Source organism: Myodes glareolus, chromosome 1 (genome assembly GCF_982192425.1).
Source record: "Myodes glareolus chromosome 1, mMyoGla1.1, whole genome shotgun sequence".
Taxonomy (NCBI): Eukaryota; Metazoa; Chordata; class Mammalia; order Rodentia; family Cricetidae; genus Myodes; species Myodes glareolus.
Window position 1 is genome coordinate 55,480,853 of NC_142026.1, and position 20,962 is coordinate 55,501,814.

At 45.6% G+C, this 20,962-nt stretch overlaps 1 protein-coding gene across 1 annotated transcript; it reads right to left on the minus strand.

Moving 5' to 3' along the window:
* Positions 1 to 15,341: 15,341 nt before the first annotated feature.
* Positions 15,342 to 20,192, minus strand: LOC148123354 (free fatty acid receptor 3). The gene is made up of 3 exons (XM_087906383.1): positions 19,780 to 20,192; positions 16,778 to 16,940; positions 15,342 to 16,539 (listed from the first exon to the last, which is right to left on the minus strand). The coding sequence occupies exon 3, from the start codon at positions 16,526 to 16,528 to the stop codon at positions 15,569 to 15,571; it is 960 nt and encodes a 319-aa protein (XP_087762509.1). The 5' UTR covers positions 16,529 to 16,539; positions 16,778 to 16,940; positions 19,780 to 20,192; the 3' UTR covers positions 15,342 to 15,568.
* Between the last annotated feature and the right edge of the window lie 770 nt (positions 20,193 to 20,962).

A 20,962-nucleotide genomic window follows, 5' to 3' on the forward strand; every position in this document is an offset into this window, starting at 1 on the left:
AACATATGTATGCTGTGGGATGATGCTCTTGTACACTGTAAAGAGTTGAAACTATATGACTTTAATAAAACGCTAAGTGGCCAGTATCCAAGCAGGAAATATAAGCAGGACAACCCGAGTAGGAGAATTCTGGGAAAAGGAAAAACAAAGATGCTGTCACAAGTCAGATGCAGAGGAAGCAAGATGAGAATGCCTAAAGAGAAAAGGTAACAACCCTCGTAGCTAAACATAGACAAGAATTAAGGGTTAATTTAAGTTATAGGAGCTAGTTAGTAATGAGCCTGAGCAATAGGTCAGACAGTTTATAATTAATATAAGTCACTGTGTGTTTATTTAGAACTGAATGACTGCAGGACTGGGCTGGACACACATCACCCAATGAAGTTAAAGGCAAGCATAAATAACCACAGTTAATACCTTCTATGTCTCAGACCCTCACAGAAGGATATCAGGACAGGAGCTCAAGAGAGGAACCAGGAGCAGGAGCGGAAGCAGAAGTCATGGAGGAATACTGCTTGCTTACTTACTGGCTCGCTCCCCATGCCTTGTTAAGCCCGCTTTCTTATAGATCCCTGAAACATGGGCCCAGCGATGGTACACCCACAGTATGCTGGGCCTCTCACGTCAATCATTAGTCAATAAAATGACCTCACAGAATGGCTCATGGAGGCATTTTCTCAGTTGAGGTTCCTCTTCCCACACGTATCTACATAAGTGTCAAGCTGACAATAACCAAGCAGCACAGCTAATGCTATCAGCTCTTAGGGTGAAAACCTAGAACCCGGCAGCCCCACCCAACCAGAGCCTGCCATTCACCCACCATGGGCCAGCCCAAGCCACAAGTGACAGCAAAAAGCAGAGAAAGGCTGTTTATTCAGTGTGGTTACATTGGGAAGAGGAATAAAGGGGACCCATGATGCCCCATGTCCATCTTCTTAGGGGTCCTGCATGACGTTTAGGTTTAAATAGTGGGCAAGAGGTCTGTGTAACTAAGCAGTCTTGGTCCCGAGTGTGGTCCTGTCTGTCACTGGTCCATCGCGGTCTGGCTCTGCCTATCCTACAAAGTTTTCTGACAAGCTGTCAGAACTGGGTGAAAAACTTTTGGGGGAGACAAACTTTCTTTCTAGACATCAGCGGTCTTTATTAGGCTTTTTGTTTCTCCAAGGAAGAAACTGTGACAAACATTCCAGTACCTTGGGTGTCAGGGACTGCCCAACCCATCTCCCTGCCCTCTATCCAGCACCCGCATCTCAGCATCCCCCATCTCCTGTGGCCGTGAACTAATGGAGATCTTCCTGCAGCTGCTTCCTGAGTGCTAGGATTAAAGGTGTGTGTCATTGAAACTAGCCTGCCTCCATTTTAGGTTTAAAAGGCACCTTAGAGCAAAGACAAACCTGGCTCATTCCTGTTTATGATTAAACTCTGATCCTCAAGGATTAGGCTATACCCCACCTGTAACCTTAACTACAAATGTTCTGTATGCCTGCTCCAGGAATGGCGGCCATGTCCTTGTTTTCAGAGGTCGTTATGACTAACTTGTTATGCTTGTGTTCTCCTTCTGTAACCTTGCCTGTTTTGCCCACCAGATTCCCCATTTGGAAACCCCCTAACCCTGAGCTGTAAGAACCTTGTCTTCCTCACATCTGGGGCCGCTCTCTAAAATCTTGAATTAAGGTGAAACAGCTGGCTGGCCAGTCTGGGGTGTAACTCTAAAGTAAAACTGGCTTAACCTAGATAGTCAGGGATTTGGTCTTTCTCCTCACTGTTTCCAGATTTAACAACATGCCACACTTTGTCCAGCCATGCCCCCACCCCACATTATTCTCCTGAATAAGAAACTGGGCTTGGCCACCGACCTCACCACAGTGCATCGCGTGCACACTCAGTGTCATGTGATTTGGGAGAGCTACCCCGTGCACGGCTGTCTGGCAGCATCTCTCTGCTGTTTAAATCTTGTCTCTTTTTCCGACAGCTAATGGGTTCATTTCTCTCTGCACAGTGCAGATGTCCTTAGTTTATCATTGCAGGGCAGGCCTAGAATGCTGGCTCTTAATTGCAGCAACCAAAGCCAAGTTTGGCTTATTTAGGGTCTTAATGATAAGATATTGGGCAGCTTGGAGATTTTCCAAGGAATAAATGAAGCTGAGCAGCCAGGACCAGATGAAAAGCCATGTCGCTAGCACAGTCCAGTGGGGACCTCCACACACAGCTGTATTAGACAGGAAGTCCCAGTCCACATGCCAGGCAATTCTGCATGATTTCTTCTTCTTCTACTGTGTGCTTTGGATGCAGAGTTTAAATGTCTCGTTAGATCAATGAACATACCAGGGCTCCTGAAGAGCAAGGTGCAACATCATGGGTATGTCTGATGGGAGATGGGCTCTGTTGCCTGCTCCAATTCATGCCTGATAGCTCCATAAATATGAGTTCAGAGTGCTCTATCACTGAGCCATGTCCTCAGCCCTTCACTGGGGATTCTAGGCAGGGGCTCTACCACTGAGCCACACCCCAGCCTCTCACTGGGGGATTCCACCTCTACAAATAAGCTACCATAAAAACCAAAACAGGAGCCACATTGTTGTTACAGAGCCTCATTGTTATATATTATTATTAAGTCTTTACATCGTAAATACTAAGTTTCTAATTCCTAAGTCTTATGTAACCTGAAAACCATGTTTTTCAACCAGTGCTGAACTAGTGACCCCATGATGTATGCCCGCTCCTTTGCCTTTCTACACTCCCGCACCTGTGACACACGATTGCCCTCTTGATTAAGAAGATGGTCTTCCCTGATGCCCTGATGGTCCCCTTCCACATGACGTACTCTTACCCTTCTCTATTCCACAGGCAGCCTTGTGCCGAGTCCACCCTCTCTGCCCAGGTGCTAATGGCCAATTATCTCAACAGCTGTTTTCTATCAACCTTAACCCTTCCCCATAAAGGGGACCCCAAAAGCCAGTGAGGGGCTGCTCCTTGAAACCTGATTTAGGGGAAGTCGTCAGACCAGTTACTTCTGCCCTTCTAAATACAGCTTGCTTTAATCAGACAGGAGTGGTAATGGGTTTTCCTCAGGTCTGACAGTAGAAGCACTACTGCAGAATGAGGGTGTCATCATGTTTGGTGATGTAACCCTTATTTACCCCTGCTAAGCTCCCAGGCCGTGTTTCAGACAACCTGTGTCTCCCTGTCTCACTGTCTATGCTCACTTGGTCTGTGTTCTGTTTCCGTTCTGCTGCTGAGAAGACAATCTTAGCAAAAGCATCTTCGGGGAGAAAAAGTTTATTTCAGCTTTCAGGTCACAGTTCATCACTGAGACAAATCGGGGCAGGGATCTGAAACAGTGAAGGAGGGCTGCCTGCTGGCTCACTCACAGACTCAGGCACCATCGGAGAAGATGGACCAGGGGCATCATTGGACCAGAACTCTCTAGTCTCTGTGGGAAATATACCTATGTGCACAACATCCCACCCCCCTCTCCACGTATGTGAACACAATCACAGAATTGACAATAAAAACAAATCCTAAGAAACAAAAGGCATTTTAAAACAGTGATGACAAATTTGAGAGGGCAAGAAAGGATGAAAGAGAGAGAAATATATATAGAGAGAGACAGGTATGAACCAAATGTGTTCTCACCTGTAATCCTAGAGTTTAAGATGTGGGGGCAGGAGGGTCAGAATTCAAGGCAATCTTTGATACACAGTAAGGTCAAGACTAGCCTGGGCTACAATGAGACCCTGTCTAAAATAAATAAATAGGCAGGTGCAGCACTGCATACCTTTGATCTCATCACTGGCGAGGCAAAGGCAGGAAGATCTCTGGCTCTGAGGCCAGCCTGGGCTACATAGTGAGACTCTGTCTCCAGAAAAAAAAGCAAAATAAAACCCAAACCAGAACAAAACCAACCCACCAAACAGTAGCCGCGAACCCGAACAGTATAAACTGTATGGAAAGAAGAAAGAGTGTCCTCAGTCTGGGACAGAGTGAATGACCACTGCCTTTCTACACAACTGATCTCCAACAAACTCTTGCAAGTCAAATAAGCAAAGGGCAATTGTAGGAGGAAATGCAAATGACTCCCATATGTTATGCAAATACGTTCTCCCAGGGCCTTAATATATTTCATTGCTGCAAATAAAACCCAGGCCTCAGTGTAAGCAGGGCCTCTAACCTCAGAGCTCTACTTTATTCTTTCTCACAGAGATTAGAATTAGAATAAGGAATAACGAGAGTAATGAATTTATGTGCCAGCTTGTCTGGGCTACCTTGCCTGGTGAGATCTCTAGCGTTTCTGGGAGGATATTTTAGAATAATATTGACATTAAGTAGTGAACTTGAGGAGTGTTGGGTCCTGAAATTGCTCAGATAACACGGAGCAGACCACTGAGGTCTATTAACCAGAAGCAACGTTATTAGAAAACACTGCAAGGAAACAAAAAACTTCTAACTTGCTAGGGCCACAGAGTTCCTGGGCTCTGTGACCCTGATGAGGGGTTTTAAGCGTCTTTTTATAGCTGAAGGTCATATGCAGGTCAGGGCATACATGTCAGAATCTACAACCTCCTGGGAATGGATTCCTATGATTAGAGTCTACAACTCCTATGGGGGGCATCCTTGGTGCAACGATTCACAACCTCCGATTACAAGGTTCAAGATGTCTACATAGCCGGGGTCTGTCCTGACTGCTTTCACGTATCTGGAAGAATTTAGGGAGAAGGGTCAGGTAGCTTGTTTTAAGGCCATTATCAGGCTATAGGCATACAACTTTTCATATCCCTGGGCTCCTCAGAAGTAGTGTGTGTTTTGTAGTATGGGGACACCTTGTGCAATCAGTTGAAGGCCTTAAGAGGACAAAAGGTTGACCTTCCCCACAAGGACTTCACCAACAGAGGACATTGTGATGTCTCTCATGACTCCACCTCTTGGTTGGCCGGCCATGAACCCTTGCCAGTGAACCCGTGTATGTATATGGTACTGTTTCCTTAGAGTCTAAAGAATCCTAACACCCGGAATTACTAAATTTTAAGTATCCACTTTAGAACACGCTGGCCATACAGCATTTATCTTGCTAGCATGGTTGCAGGGCCTCTCACACAGTGTGGAAGGGAGGGGCTGATTCTGCTGTAGAAAGACCAATATTTCAAATCCACACAGCACTTCCAGTTGGAAAGAGCTAGGTCACAATCCTGGGACGAATGGCTGAGGTGTCTATTTCACATATCAAATCAGACCTCAACTCTAGCATCCCTCAGACCCTACTCATTACAGGTGTGGCTGACAAACCCCACCCCCTACCCTAGACTTCTCCAGCCCAGGGAGTGGGCTGCCCTTTCCTATATATTTCAGGCATTTTGGTTACCTGCCCCTTTTGGTCTACCCTTTACCTTAGTCAGTGTATGACAGTCAATTTCAAATTTTAATTACTGTGCCTGAGAGATCCATAAGAAGAAATGGCTCTGATTTGCAATCCATTACCCAATAACAGAGAGTTCCCGACATTCTGAGGCTTGGGCTTATGGGAGTCAACGTTTTTACTCTTCTAAACAAGTTTGTTAGACTCAACTGCAACAGATTCTTGACCATATGCAGCTGTCAATCCTGAAATCTGCCAGAAAAACCAGTTAAACCATATGACCAAAGCTTGCTTCAAATTTGACTTTCAATTGTGTTAGTGACCTTATTCTCGACCCGTGGGATTAACAGTACCAAGGGACAGCCATGGTGCTAAACCACAGCTGGTATTTATTAAGTTTTCTGTCCCGCCCCCCAATAATAAGGTTTTAACCAATACAGTAAGCCAGATCAAGCCGAATTTGAAAAGTCTAACAACAGGTACATTGAGCAGAGCAGCCCCTGTGCAGGTTCTCTGGTCTGAGATGAAGGCCAGAGAAGTCACACCCAATGTAAGGCAGATTTTATAGATTACAGGCAAGGGGTGATGATGTCTGCCACAGCTGGGTTTGTGTCCAAGTATTCAAACCTGAATGCTTAGATAAGGTCTTGGATGGCTGGTGAAGTCAAGGGAGGAAGCTGCAATAGTCACGAATGAGGAACTGGGCTCTTTGGTGCCTTTCCTTTGCTAAAGATTCTCTGAGGGTGGGTTGGGGAGGGAGGGAGGAAGGGAGGAAGGGAGAGAGAGAGAGAGAGAGAGAGAGAGAGAGAGAGGAATGTTTCTCCTGGACCATGCAGGGGCCAAGCTGGAAGCTCCAGGAGAGTAGTATTGGCTGCTGTGAGCTTCCTTGTTCAGTGAGAAGAGTCAAGGCAGACAAATGAATGTACAGAAATGTAAATCCCAGTCATAGGGCAAGGCAAGATCACACCAAAGGGAAAGGACACTTGAGGGCAGGTGAAGTGGAGCCTTGCTGGTTCTCTATAGAGGTCCACATAGATGAACCAGGCGCTAAGTGAAATAAGACAGATGCAGGAAACAAATGCCCCGTGTTTTCCCTCACATCTGGAATCAAGACCTTAAAAAGGAAAGAGATGGAAGTGGAAAGAAAACTGCTTGGGAAAAGTAAGGGGACCCACAAGAGAGGGGAGAGAGTAAGAGGGAGAAGTGGGGCCTTGATATGAGCAAAGTACATTCTATCCAGGTTTGAAAATGGCATAATGAAACCAATTCCTCTGTACAATTAGCATAAGCTTAAGAGACTAAAGCTGGGGACTGGCAAGAGGGCTCTGAGGTTAACAACATTGGCTGCTCTTCTAGAGGACCTGGATCAGTTCTCAGTACCCACAGGGCAGCTCAAAACCACCTGTAACTCCAGTTCCAGAGGATCTGATGTCTTCTGGTCTCCGTGCAAATGGTGTATAGACAGACATGCAGGCGAAACAACCTTGTACATAAAATAAAAATGTTTACTTCATAAAAGAGAGGAAGGAAGGAAATGAGGGAAGGAGGAATGGTAGAAGAAAGGAAGAAAAGAAGGAAGGAAGGAGAAAAGCTGACCACTGTGGTATATACCTACATAACCACAGCATCCAGGTCACTGAAGTGAGATGTGTGAATTTGAGACTAGCCCGGGACACAGTGAGGTTTTGTCTCAAAATACACACTGAAACAAATACAGGTTTGTGTCCTCCATAGCCATTTCTGAGGGTGAGGGGAAATCCTCAGGAAAGAAGATTGGACAGAGACTTCCTGAGATGAGGGACTGGTAAGAACACATTTGAAAACTCAGCAGGTCCCTGCCCCACTTAACAATGGGGACACATTCTGAGAAACTCAGCTAGTGGATTCCAGGGGTCTGTGGACATCACAAACAGACTTTCACAGGCTTGAATGTCTAGGTCAATCCCTTCATGTGACTTTTTGAAGCAATAAAGACACAGTTACCAGCGCGATGCTGCATGCCTGCAATCCCAGCACCTGGGAGGCAGAGGCAGGAGGGTGATGAGTTTGGCACCACCTTGGCTATATAGCAAGATTCTGGCTCAAAACAAAAACAAAATAAGGGGCAAGTGGGATGGTTCTCAGTAGGTGAAGGTGTTTGCCTCAGGGCCCAAGCACTGGGTCCCATCCCCAGGAACCCACATGGTGAGGGAGGGAGGGAGCTCATATCACCAGTATGTACCTCCATGGATGCACCCACACAAACTCCCCACAAAAAATAAGGAAACAGACACAACTTAGATAATTAAAACTTGTGTATGTATATGTGTGTATATGTCTGTGTGTCTGTGTGTGTATGTATGTGTGTGTGTGTGTGTGTGTGTGTGTGTGTGTGTGTCTGTGTGTGTGTGTGTGTGTGTGTTGTAACTGCAAGGTGCACAAGGGTTGGGTGATGCACACACTGTTTTATAGGAAGCTTTTTGTCCCTGGATGTGGTCAGCTGGAGCTGCAACCCAGCCCTCAGAAGGTGGAGGTTGGGAAATCAGGGGAGCTGAGACTATATGCCGAGTCTGACACCAGCTTTGGGATGCACAAGACCCTGGTTTAAAGTAAGACAAGACAGAACATTTTGACTTTAGTTTTGACTTAATGACTTATGTATTTGGGTGGGATGGGGGGGCGGTCTGTGTGAAGAGGACAGGGGACAGCATAGAAGAGTTTAGTTCTCTTACCACGTGGGTTCCGGGAATCGAACTCAGACCTTCAGGCAGCGAGAGAGCAGATTATCAAAGTCTTCCTTCCATATGCACAAGTGTAAGCACACACAAACAAACACACAAATATAGTTCAACCAGAATCTCCCTTCACACACACACACACACACACACACACACACACACACACACACACTCTTACTGCAGTTGACTTCCATGCAAGAATATTCATCCACTTTGAGGTCATGGTTTTGACTTATGACTTGACATTCCAGTTCTATCAAGTTTTAGAATTTCTCCATCACCCGTTATGTCCCAGGGGCATCTTCCCCATCCATATCTCCATTTAATCTATGCCCAGCCCATAGCAACCACTGACCTGCTCTCTGTCAATGGATGCCCTGTAAAAGCAAACCATACTTAGCTGAAATAAGGCAAGTGGAGTCTTCCTCAGAGCTCATGAGCAAACAGAGCAGAGAGGAGGCCACAGGGAGCAGGGGTCCTGCAGCTCAGTGGGGATGAGGACAGACACCTGTGCTCTGGTTAACGTTCAAAGAATAAGCGAGAATTATCTTACTGGCTTACTTTGCTGTGCTGAGGATCAAGTTTAGGGTTTTGTACTGTGAGGCTACATTTCTAGGCCTTTTAGTTTTATTGGAGACAGGGTCTTGCTCTGTCACCTAGGCTGCCTTGATTTAGGATCCTGACAGGCAAGCACCTCTATCTGCAGGGAATTGTTTTAATAAAGAATACCCAAGGAGACCTTCTCAGACAATGGGTTCTCAACATGTGGGTTACTATCCCTTTGGGGGTGTCAAACAACCCTTTCATGGGGGTCACATATCAGATGTCCTGCATATCATATATTTATACTGAAATTTGTAATAGTAGCAAAATTACAGTTATGAAGTAGTAATGAAATAATTGTATGATTGTGGTCACCACAACATGAGGTACTGTATTAAAGGGTCGCAGCATTAAGGAGGCTGGGAACCACTGTCTAGTGTTGAATTTGTTAGACCTTAGAGCAGAGAGGCTCTCCATAAACACCTGCAAAGCTGGAGGCCTCTGGGAATGGAAGCAGCGGAGCCTCCCTCCCAATCTTGTGGGTCACACTTAGGCACTGGAGAGCACACATCTGCACCTTCCTGAGCCACCCTGAGCTGCTCACTCTTGGCCAAAGGGCCTGGGCAGGGAGTGAGCTTCCTTCCACAGGACACCCACTGCTCCTGGCTCTCACCTGGCTTATTTGGCCCTGCCTTGTTTCCAGGGCATCCAAGATCCCAACAAACATGGGTTTTTTTTAATTTCAAGTTTTGAAAGATTGCCAGGAGCAGAGGCTTGTGACTGTCGTCCCAGGATTCAGGTGCCTGGTTTAGGTAAGGTGGAGAGTTTGAGGCCAGCCTGGGCTACAAAGAGATTCTCTTTTAGAACAAAACAAACAAAAGTAATAGTGTTCTGGCAAAATAAAACGGCACCATTCCCCAAGTGGCTGCAGCAGGCAGCGGGCCACAAGGAACCAAGGTGGTAAAACGCTGAGGTTCCCTGAATGGCTCGTGGTTTACAAGGGACAGAGGGTCCTAGGTAGGCAGCCGCATGGTGGGCAAGAAACCGAGACAGATAGGCACACCATGCAGAGAAAGTGAGTATTTATTTAGTGGGTTATGGAAGGGGAAGGGAGTAAGGGGGAAGAATAGAGAGAGACAGAGAGACAGAGAGACAGAGAGAGAGAGAGAGAGAGAGAGAGAGAGAGAGAGAGAAACAGAGAAACAGAGAAACAGAGATGTGGGGAGAGGAGAGGAGCCACCTCTTTGGGAGAAAGACGGAAAGGAATGGAACTTAGGCTGAAAGAGGGAGGATGATCTGCTAACCTCAGCTAGGCACAAGGGAGTGAGTGGGGCTTGTCTTTTAAAGGAACAGGACAGTCCATTATATTTCCATTTCTTTTTTATAATAAAAAGGTGGGAGGTTAGACACAACAGGTTAAGGAATTGGGATGGCAGATTCTCAAGACTGCTTCCTGCTTATTTATGGGTATCATCTTGTGGGGGGAACCTGAGAAAGCTGGGTGCTGGTCACATCCTGGCATAGCTGGTCTCTTTGCTCCTGTCTGGTGTTTGGGGTATGGAAATGTCTGGAGTCTTACACCTATTTAAGGTATTGGCAAAAAAGAGGACATAGTTAAATTTAGGGGAAAAAAATTTTTGGACCAGGGAATTGAGAGGGGTGCATCTGATCTGTTTAAGGTGGCTCCTTCAGTTCAGGTGCTGGAACTCACAAGAATTCTTTGGGCTTGTGAAGCCATAAGTTTTAGACATATACATTGTATCAACAGTAGCATATTTATGTCAGAATGACTGTGACAGATATTTTCGCAGAATGAAAAGTATTTTTAAGACTATGGAAGGCAGCATTGGAGAGAAATTTGATAACTTGTATTTGTCCTCACACCTTTATAACTTGCAGGTACATACCTTAATAACTTGTATTTGTGTTTTACTGAAATTTGTTTGGTAAGGTTATTCTTTTAAATGACAAAACCTTAATAAATCGAACCTCCTGAAACTTTAAAGTGTCTGTAAAGCAAAGGACACAGTCAACAAGACAAAATGAGAGCCTACAGAATGGGAAAAGATCTTCACCAACCCCACATCAGACAGAGGTCTGATCTCCAAAATATACAAAGAACTGAAGAAACTGGTCATCAAAAGAACAAATAATACAATAAAAAAAGGGGGGAGTACAGACCTAAACAGAGAACTCTCAACAGAGGAATCTAAAATGGCTGAAAGACACTTAAGAAAATACTCAACATCCTTAGATGCAAATCAAAACAACTCTGAGATTCCATCTTATACCTGTAAGAATTGCAAAGATCAAAATCATTGATGACAACTTATGCTGGAGAGGTTGTGGGGTAAAAGGAATACTCCTGCATTGCTGGTGGGAGTGCAAGATGATACAACCCCTTTGGATGTCAGTGGTGGTGATTTCTCAGAAAATTAGAAAACAACCTTCCTCAGGGCCCAGCAGTACCACTTTTGATTATATACCCAAAGAATGCTCAATCATACCACAAGGACATGTGTTCAGCTATGTTCATAACAGCATTGTTTGTCATAGCCAGAACCTGGAAACAACTTAAATGCCCCTCTACTGAAGAATGGATAAGGAAAATTTGATACATTTACACAATGGAGTACTACACAGCAGAAAAGAATGACGACATCTTGAAATTTGCAGGAAAATGGATGGAACTAGAAAACATCATTTTGAGTGAGGTAACCCAGACCCAGAAAGACAATAATCATATGTACTCATTCATAAGTGGTTTTTAGACATAAAGCAAAGAAAACTAGCCTACAAATCACAATCCCAGAGAACCTACATAACAATGAGGACCCTAAGAGAGACTCACATAGATCTAATCTACATGGGAAGTAGAAAAAGACAAGATCTCCTAAGTAAATTGGAAGCATGGGGACCATGGTAGAGGGTTGAAGGGAGCAGAGAAAAATGTATATATCAAGAAAATAAAATAAAAAAAATGGCAAAACCTCTTAGCTGTCAAACTGCATCAGAGATCTTTGAGATGGATAAAATTTTCCTTAAGGAGTTATTAATTTAAAAAATGACAGAAAACTTACTTGGTTGCTACCTTAAGCCATTCCTCAGGGTCCTCCATGGTCACTGAAGGTCATATTTTTCTTTTGCTGTTTAGCACAGAGTCTGCCAGGCTTTGGAAGATCCTGTAGACTAAGAAATCAGTAGGAAGAAAAGCCTACCTTGACCTGAGCAGCAAGGCTGTCGATTCCAGCAATTCTGTCCACTGTCTGGTGATCTTTAGTTTGGATGAAAGGCAGTTTTGCCCAGTGGTCAGTGTTTGGTAGTTGAAACAAATTGCAGATGAACATTTTTTTGTGCCCATCTGTCTTCTGTCTTCTGTCTTCTTGGGAGGAAGTAGAATGCCGCTGCTAGGAGCCAAACTGTCTCTTTTTGTTATGGAAAGTATTTTAATAATTAAGCATTTAAATGCCATATTCCCCAGATCTCTGAGCAGTTAAGGGCTGTTTACCGGGTATAGATGAGTTATATCTACAGTATAGAATCTGCCTGGAGAGCTGGGTCCAAGCTTGACTATACTGACTCTCAACAGGTAAAGCAGGGTTGGATTAAGAGACTTAAAAGCATATACCAATTTAAAACATGAGACATATTGCTTTGTAGTCTGGAATGAAATACAATGAACAGACAATTATAGCATTTAACAGTAAACATACATGCATTTAATATACATGTATGCACACACACAGAGTGAACAGGAATTGGGTGAAGTGGATGCTTTTGGTGGGCCCTACCAAACGCATGCCACTGCACAAAACACACATGCAACAGAGTCAGCACCGGGGAATTAGGCAGGGATACCTCAGTAAAGATGGCGGGACTTGGTCACCTGACTTCAGTCAAGATGGCAGCAGTAACATGTTGTATGGAAAACCCACGGTTTTTGAGCCACAGGAGTTCTAAATATAATAACAAGACAGAACTAGAGGCAAGATCCCCACTGTTGCCAAGCCACTGCACCACATGCCACAAGCCACAGTGGGGGAGGGGAAATGACTGGAATTGAAAACAGCTACCTCGTGGATTCGACTAATCTTGTAAGTTCCACGGCATCAGCAGTAGTGGTGGCAGGGATAGTTTGAGGAAAAGTGGAGCTGGTGGGAGAGCAGCAGAGCATTCACAGGCGGGTGGCTGATGGTTTGAGGGTTTATACCCTAGCTGAAAACGTGAAAACCCGTGAAAACAACAAATGAACACTGCAGGACATCTCTTCTCTACAGGCAGGGTATTAATGAAACAGTGACACCGCAAAGCCTATAAGAAAAGTCTCTTCTCTACAGGTGGGGTGAGAATGAAGCCTGACTGACTCCCAGTCCGGGCGGCTCAGAAGCCAGAGGATAGAGGCCACTCCAAGTGGTCTTTCACAGCGGGGAGCAATTGCAAGTGGTTCAAAAGAAAAGAGAAAAAAGAAATATCTAGGGGACCCCAGGCCCTAAATCAAATGCACCACACAGCATGTACAGTGCTAGCATGTGAAGACTAACGTGGTTAGTCCAGTTTTTAGCTATGGGAAGCAACCAGAGATGAATGTCAGCAAAGGGCTCAACCATAGCCGTGAAGGCTGTGGTTTGGGACTGTAAGGGGAAAACTCACCACTGAAGCCAATGGTGTGAGTGGAGGTCAGCATTTAGGCAGATAGAATGCAGAAATGTTGTAAAGGAACCTGGTTCCGGAGCACAGGGTTCCATGTTTCCTCAGCCGGTCTGCTTCGGACGAAAAGAAACATGGAAAGAGCATGGCTGAGTCACGGCACCAATTGTTATGGTAAAAATAAAATGGCGCTGTTCCCCAAGTGGCTGTAGCGGACAGCAGGCCACAAGGAGCTGTGGTGGGAAAATGTGGTTCCTTGAGTGACTGCCGGTGGGTCCTAGACAGGAAGTCGGGTGGTGGGTGAGAAACCAAGGCAGATAGTCACACCATGCAGAGAAAATGGGTATTTATTTAGTGGGTTATGGAAGAGAAAGGGGTTAAGGGGAAAAGGGAAAAGAGCAGAGAGAGGCAAAGAGACCAAGAGAAAGAGAAACAGAGGAGGGGGAGGAGAGGAGCCAAGGCAGCAGCTACCTCTTCGGGAGAGAGACAAAAAGTAAAGGAACTCAGGCTGGAAGCAGAAGGAATATCGGCTTGCCAAAGTGGAGGGGGTGGGACAGGGCTTTTTTCTGAAAGGAACAAGACATGACACTGCAGAGCAGTGGTGGTACTCACGTTTAGACCCAGCACTCAGGAGGCTGAGGCAGGTGGATCTCTGAGTTCCAGGCCAGCCTGGTCTACAGAATTCCAGGAAGCTAGGATTACATAGTGAGACCCTGTCTCAGAACCAAACAACCAACCACACAGCAACAACCACAAACAGTAGTGAGGCTGGATGGGGTGAGTGGTGCAGGAGGCAAGAGGCAGTCAGATTTCTGTGATTTGAGGGCCAGCCTGGTCTGCAATAAGTTCTAAGCCACTTATGGCTACATAGTGGGAACTTGTCTCAAAAACAAAACAAGGGCTAGAGAGCTCAGTGGCTAAAACACTGGCTGCTCTTGCAGGGGACCTGGGTTTGGTCCCAGCATCCATACAGTGATACACAGGCATCTGCAACTCCAGTTCCAGGGGATCCATTGCCTTCTATTACCTCAGAGGGTACCAGACACACGCATGCTACACAGACATGCATACCAGACACACGCATGCTACACAGACATGCATACAGACAAACCACTCCAACACAGAAATAATAGATATTTTTAAGGTCAAAACAGATGTGAGTCAGTACTTGAGACTGACTCCTGTCAGTCTTGTGGCCTGGCTCCTCTCACAGACGTAAACCTAAAGTTTTCCAGGGCTGTCACAAACAAGACTCAGTTTTATTCATAGAAAACAGCTCTTCTTGTGCAACCCTGTGACCTGAGTCTTTACATCATGCTGAGATCCACCCAGTTCAAGTCAGGAATTTCAGACAAGCTCCTCGGCAGTTTCTTGAATTTGTTTTTGTTTGTATGTTTGTTCTTTTTGAGATGGGTTTTCCTGTATCAAGGCTGATAGCCGTGAGGACCCTTAACTTCTGACCTTGCTGCCACCTCTTCCCTACTGCTGAGGTTACAGATGGACACAGCCATATCTGGATTATATAGTGCCAGGGATGGGAAGCAGGGCTAGTGCCTGCCGGGTAAGCACTCTGCCACCTGAGCTACATCCCCAGTCCTAAATATAAAATAAAAGAATAAAAATAAATAAACTTAAAAATAAAATTGTCCTTAGTTTTATTCCTCAAACCCCAATCCTCTGCAGGCACCTAGGCATTTTGTTCAGTCCCGTTCCTTCAGTGTGAGTGTTCCTTCATCCACCTATACTACCCAGAAAAGTCAAGAAGATATGGAAACGTCATTTTCTTTCACTAGGTATGGAATTTATTTGGATAATTTTTCTCTTTGCCTGCCATTGTTCATAAGTATCCCAGAAGATCTGAATTTATGGAACAGTGGACATTCTGAAAAACCCTTCACCAAGGCATGCTGTTCCCTCACCTCTAGAATCCTGTATCCCCTACTCTGAAGAGTCCGGAGTCAGTGGCATCTGCCCTTCCCTCAGCCCAGGTACCCAGCTCAGTTCCAGCCCTGGGCAGCCTCCCCCACCTCCCCCACCACCCTATCACCCCACCCCCACCCCAGAGGCACTGAAGCCTTCTGTGTGCAGCAGAGGGTAGGCTCTTTCTTCTAGAGAAGTCTGTCCCATTACAACGTCCCAGAGTGGAATCCAGGGCATATAAGGGGATGAGAAGGACGGCTGTCCTGAGTCAGGGAATGAATGCCCTGCAGACACACCTGCCTACTCCTTCCTGTTCCCTGGAGATATCTCTGCCAACCAAGCCAATGGGTCAATGGTTCCACACCCCTCCTCCAGTCTGCCCTTTTCTCTAGCTTGGACACTCCTTGGACGGCTCTTCTTCCTTCTTTATCATAAGTTCCAAGCTGACTTCCAGAGTCCAACGCACACAACCTCTGGTCAGCCTTCCCAGGAGCTGATGAAATTCGGCTTGGAACTTGGAGGATGAGAAGTAGAAGACAAGAGGGTCTATGCAAGAGTTGAGAGTGCTGAGGAGGATCACATAGCTCCGCCAGGATGGACTCTCACCCCGGACATAGCCCACCACATGGGACATATTGTAGGGGCCAAAGCAGACGAAGAAGATGAGCAGTGTGGCTGCTAGGAGCCCCATCACCCTCTTACGCCTGCGCCGGCTGGCTCCTCGGCTAAGAATCCACATCATGCGACTGTAGCAATAACTTGTGATACACAGGGGCACCATGAAAAGGACCACAGCTGCCTCTAGTCGCACAGGCAGCAGCACGGCCAGCTGGTCCTCCCGGAATTCCAGGTAGCAGGTTCCATTGGTCCCCTGGCTGTAGGTGGCATTTCCCCAGTATTCAGTGACATAAATCACACTACACTGAGATGATGCCAGGAACCAGCAGATACCACTGACCACAGCAGCCTGGGCCAGCCGTGGCCGGGTCTTGTACCACAGTGGGTAAGCCACACTCAGAAAACGTTCGATGCTCACAGCCGTCAGGAAGAGGGAGGTGAGGTAGATGGTAGTGAAGAAAAGGAACCCGGAAAGGGGGCAGAAGATGAAGGGCAGGAGCCATCTCATGCCACAGGCTGCCTCCACCATGCGAAACGGCAGGAACAGTAGCAGGAGCAGGTCCGAAAGGGTCAGGTTTAGCAAAAGTAAGTCCACGGCCACCGGGCGGCGGCGCAGCTTGCCCACGAAGACCACTAGGGCCATCAAGTTGAGGGGCAGTCCCACGAGGAAAACAAACAGGTACACGGAAAAGAAAAGCCAGTGATTGCCGGGAGAGAAGCTAGCCGCCATGTTTATGGGTGCTAGTGAGACAGAGATGAACAGGGGGATAGTGTGGGGAGTCAGGAAGTCTCCTGTTCCCCCACCAGGAGACTTACCCACCAGGCTGGAGTGTTGCCATCACTGTCCACCCCCACCACCCGGTCACTACATACTCTTCCCTGCAGGGTCATCCTTCCTGCCTTCCTGCCTTTCCTATCCCCAACCCAGTGCAGACATCACCAAGATGTCTCCCCCTGGAACCCCCAGGCCCATACTCACCAGCTTATTGGAAAACCGGCGCTCTGCTGCCCTGCACCTCGCGGGCTCCTCCAGCACTGGGCGATGAGCTAGTTGTCCAGCGAGATGATAAAGATTTAGTGGTGCTTGTGACGTCACTCATTGCAGAACTGCACAAAAGATGCTTTGAGCTCTGCTAGCTGGGCTATGCAAAAAAAAAAAAAAAAAATTAAAGATGTGTGCATGGCTGCATGTATACAGTCTTAACTGGGACCTTCCTTCCCCCTACTTTGAATTCATCTACTCCACTTGGGCTTTGTTATGCTTCTTTAGAATGGACATATCGAGGGCTCCTCAGAGTGGGAGACAGGCTGATTGGAGTGAGGGCTGGGCTCTGCAGCTGGCTATTTCTTGCTAACTCTGTGACTTGGGACAAATGAGAACAGCTCTGTGTGTCCTATTCTATAACACAGAGGTAACAACACAGTTTCACAGATGAAAACCTACACTGGTCCAGTTAGGTAGCTCAGTAGCAGGAGCACTTAGACTGAGCCGTAGCTCAGTTGGTAGAGCACTTGCCTTTCATTCATGAAGTCAGATTGTGATGGGCCGGTGATGGACCAGTGACAGACACAAACACACTTGGGACCAAAACTGCTTAGTTACACAGACCTCTTGCCTTCTATTTAGACCTAAACCTCAGGCAGGACCCGTAAGAAGATGGACATGGGGCATCATGGGTCCCCTTTATTCTTCTTACCAATGTAACCACACTGAATAAACAGCCTTTCTCTGCTTTTTGCTGTCACTTGTGGCTTGGGCTGGCCCATGGTGGGTGAATGGCAGGCTCTGGTTGGGTGGGGCTGCCGGGTTCTAGGTTTTCACCCTAAGAGCTGATAGCATTAGCTGTGCTGCTTGGTTATTGTCAGCTTGACACTTATGTAGATGTGTGTGGGAAGAGGAACCTCAACTGAGAATATGCCTTCATGGGCCATTCTGTGAGGTCATTTTATTGACTAATGATTGACGTGAGAGGCCCAGCATACTGTGGGTGTACCATCACTGGGCCCATGTTTCAGGGTTCTATAAGAAAGCGGGCTTAACAAGTCATGGGGAGCGAGCCAGTAAGCAAGCAAGCAGTATTCCTCCATGACGTCTGCTTCCGCTCCTGCTCCTGGTTCCTCTCTTGAGCTCCTGTCCTGATATCCTTCTGTGAGGGTCTGGGACATAGAAGTGAAAGCCAAATAAACTTTTCCTCCCCAAGTTGCTTTTGGTCATGATGCTTCTCTCAGCAATAGAAACCCTAACCAAGATGTTAACTGTGGATATTTATGCTTGCCTTTAACTGCATTGGGTTATGTGTATAAACTGTAGTTTCTGTCCAACCCAGTCCTGCAGCCATTCAGTTCTAAATAAATACACAGTGACTTATATTAATTATAAACTGTCTGATCTATTACTCAGGCGTATTACTAACTAGTTCTTATAACTTAAATTAACCCTTAATTCTTGTCTATGTTTAGTTACGTGGGTTGTTACCTTTTCTCAGTAAGGCATTCTTATCTTGCTTCTTCTGTATCTGACTTGCGACTGCATCTCTATTTTTCCTCTTCCCAGAATTCTCCTAATCTGGTTGCACTGCCTATACTTTCTGTCCGGCTACTGGCCAATTAGCATGTTATTAAACCAATATGATTGGCAAATCTTTACAGTGTACAAGAGCATTATCCTACATCATACATGTGTGTTTAGATTTATTTTTTTTTAAAAAATCTATGTGTGTGTGTGTATGTATGTGTGTGTGTGTGTATGTGTGTGTGTGTGTATGTGTGTGTGTGTGTATGTGTGTGTGTGTGTATGTGTGTGTGTGTGTGTATGTATGTGTGCTACACCTCTCCCATCATGTGCCATGAAGAAGGAGAGAGGGGGCTCATGAAACAGCAAACCTTTAATAACTGACCACATAAGCAGGTCACTTTCCAATCAGGGCTGCAGGACAAGGACTCAGGAGCCTCATTTCTCCTAACATCCCTGAGCTGGGGCAGAAGCAAGGTTTATAAGCACAAAAACCCACACACATTTGTTGCCAAGTTACAGTTACATTTTTTCACGGACCAGAAGTCAGGGGTTAGGGCTTTCCTTCTGTGCTCCGTCATTGTTAGCCGACACAAATGCAAGCTTTTCAGTCCAACCAATCAGATTCATTTGTTCCATCATGTTGTTAGGAACTGCCATGATGTTTCAGAAAACTAGATACATAATGACTATCTCCATGGTTTAGGGAGGGGGTTGATCAGCTATTGGAAAGTTCTCAGCTCCCCAGGGTTTGAGAACCTGAACTTTATTTCACCTTTCAGGTAAAATGGAGTCTGAAGTCAAAATGGCTGTGCTTAGCACAAGGTCTTTTGCCTGCCCCCATCATGTGTACATGCATATAGGTGCCCTTGGAGGCCAAAGACGGTGTTTGTTCCCCTGGAGCTAGACTAACAGGCAACTGGGAGTCACTGGATGCGGATGCTGAGAACTGATCTCAGGTCTCAATTATGGAGCAACTTCATCTCCCCAGTCCGGGTGGGTGTTGGAATATATCTTATACATGTATATATGCATCCTCAGAATTTTTTTTCTTTAGAAAAATATTCTGGGCAGAAGTGGCACAAGGCTTTAATCCCAGTACTCCAGAGGCAGAGGCAAGCCTCTGAGTTCGAGGTCAGTCTGGACTACAGAGTGATAGATAGCCCATGCAGAGAGATAGATAGTCCATGCAGAGAGAGCTGAAGTAAAGAGTTTGTTTAGTGAGTTATTGAGAGGGAAGAGAAGAGGAAAGGGAGAAAGGGAAAAGAGGAGAAGAAGAGAGAGAAAGGCAGAAACTGCCTCTTCAGAAGAAGGGCAGCTGGAGAGAGAGAGAGAGAGAGAGAGAGAGAGAGAGAGAGAGAGAGAGAGAGAGAGAGAAGAAAGAAGGAAGGGGGAGATTGGGAGAACGCAGGACCTGCCAGCTCCATAAGATCCTGTGAGTTAGAAGATCTGTATGAAGGCAAACCTACCTTGACCTGAACAGCTAAGTTGTCGATTCCAGTGATTCTCTCCATGTCTGGAAATCTTTAGGAGTTTAGATGAAAGGCAGTTTTTCCCAGTGGTTAGCGCTCTCACTTGATGAAGCGAATTGCGGGTGGACGTTGTTCAGTGCCCATCTGTCTTCTTTGGAGGAAATACAGCACTGCTGCTAGGAGCCAACCTGCCTCTCTGTTATGAAAAGTCTTTTAATAATTAAACATTTAAATGCCATATTCCCCAGATCTCTGAGCAGTTGAGGGCTGTTTATCGGGTATAGATAAGTTATAACTACAGTATAGAATCTGCCTGGAGAGCTGGGTCCAGGGTTGACCGTACTGGTTTTTAACAGGTAAGATTCATTCTTGTGAAAGACAAAGAAGAAAACGCTGTTTACACTAGAAGCTTAAGGGCAGAAATGGCAATAGTGGAGAACAGCTCAATATATTTTAAATCCATATATTTAAATACATACACAGTATTTTTGTAAGAGTCTTAAAAGTACATACAAATTTAAAACATGAAACTTATTGCTTTCTTAGTCTGGAATAAGATTTAATAAACTTAAAACATTTACCATTAAGTGTACAGACATTTACACACAGTTGAATTTAAGTTCCACATAAAGCTAAATGAAAAGTGAGTGAGAGGAAGCTGGCTTTTTTTATCATGAAAGTAGGGTCTTTCTCTACTGAAAGCTGAGAGGTTTTGTCAGTTTAAAAGGACAGTCTCACCAAACAACTTTCATAGTCTTAAGATATACAAATGCAAGTTATTGAGGTGTGTATCTGCAAGTTATAAAGGTGTGAGGGCAAATATAAGTTATCAAATCTCTCTCATGCTGCCTTTCAGTCTTAAAGATACTTTTTATTGTACAAAAACATCTGTGACGGTCATTCTGACATAAACATGCTGCTGATTATACAATGTATGCATCTAAAACTTATGTTTTCACAAACTCAAGAAATTCTTGTGAGTTCCGGGGAGCCAAATTAAAGGGTCCACCTTAATCAGATCAGATACACTCCCTCTCAATTCCCTGGTCCAGAAGTTTTTTTTCTTCCTAAATTTAACTTTTCCTCTGCTCTGCCAACACCTTGCCACGTCCAAGAGACAACGGACAGTTCCACACCTCAAATCCTGGATAGGAGTAAAGCAATCAGCTACCCCAGGATG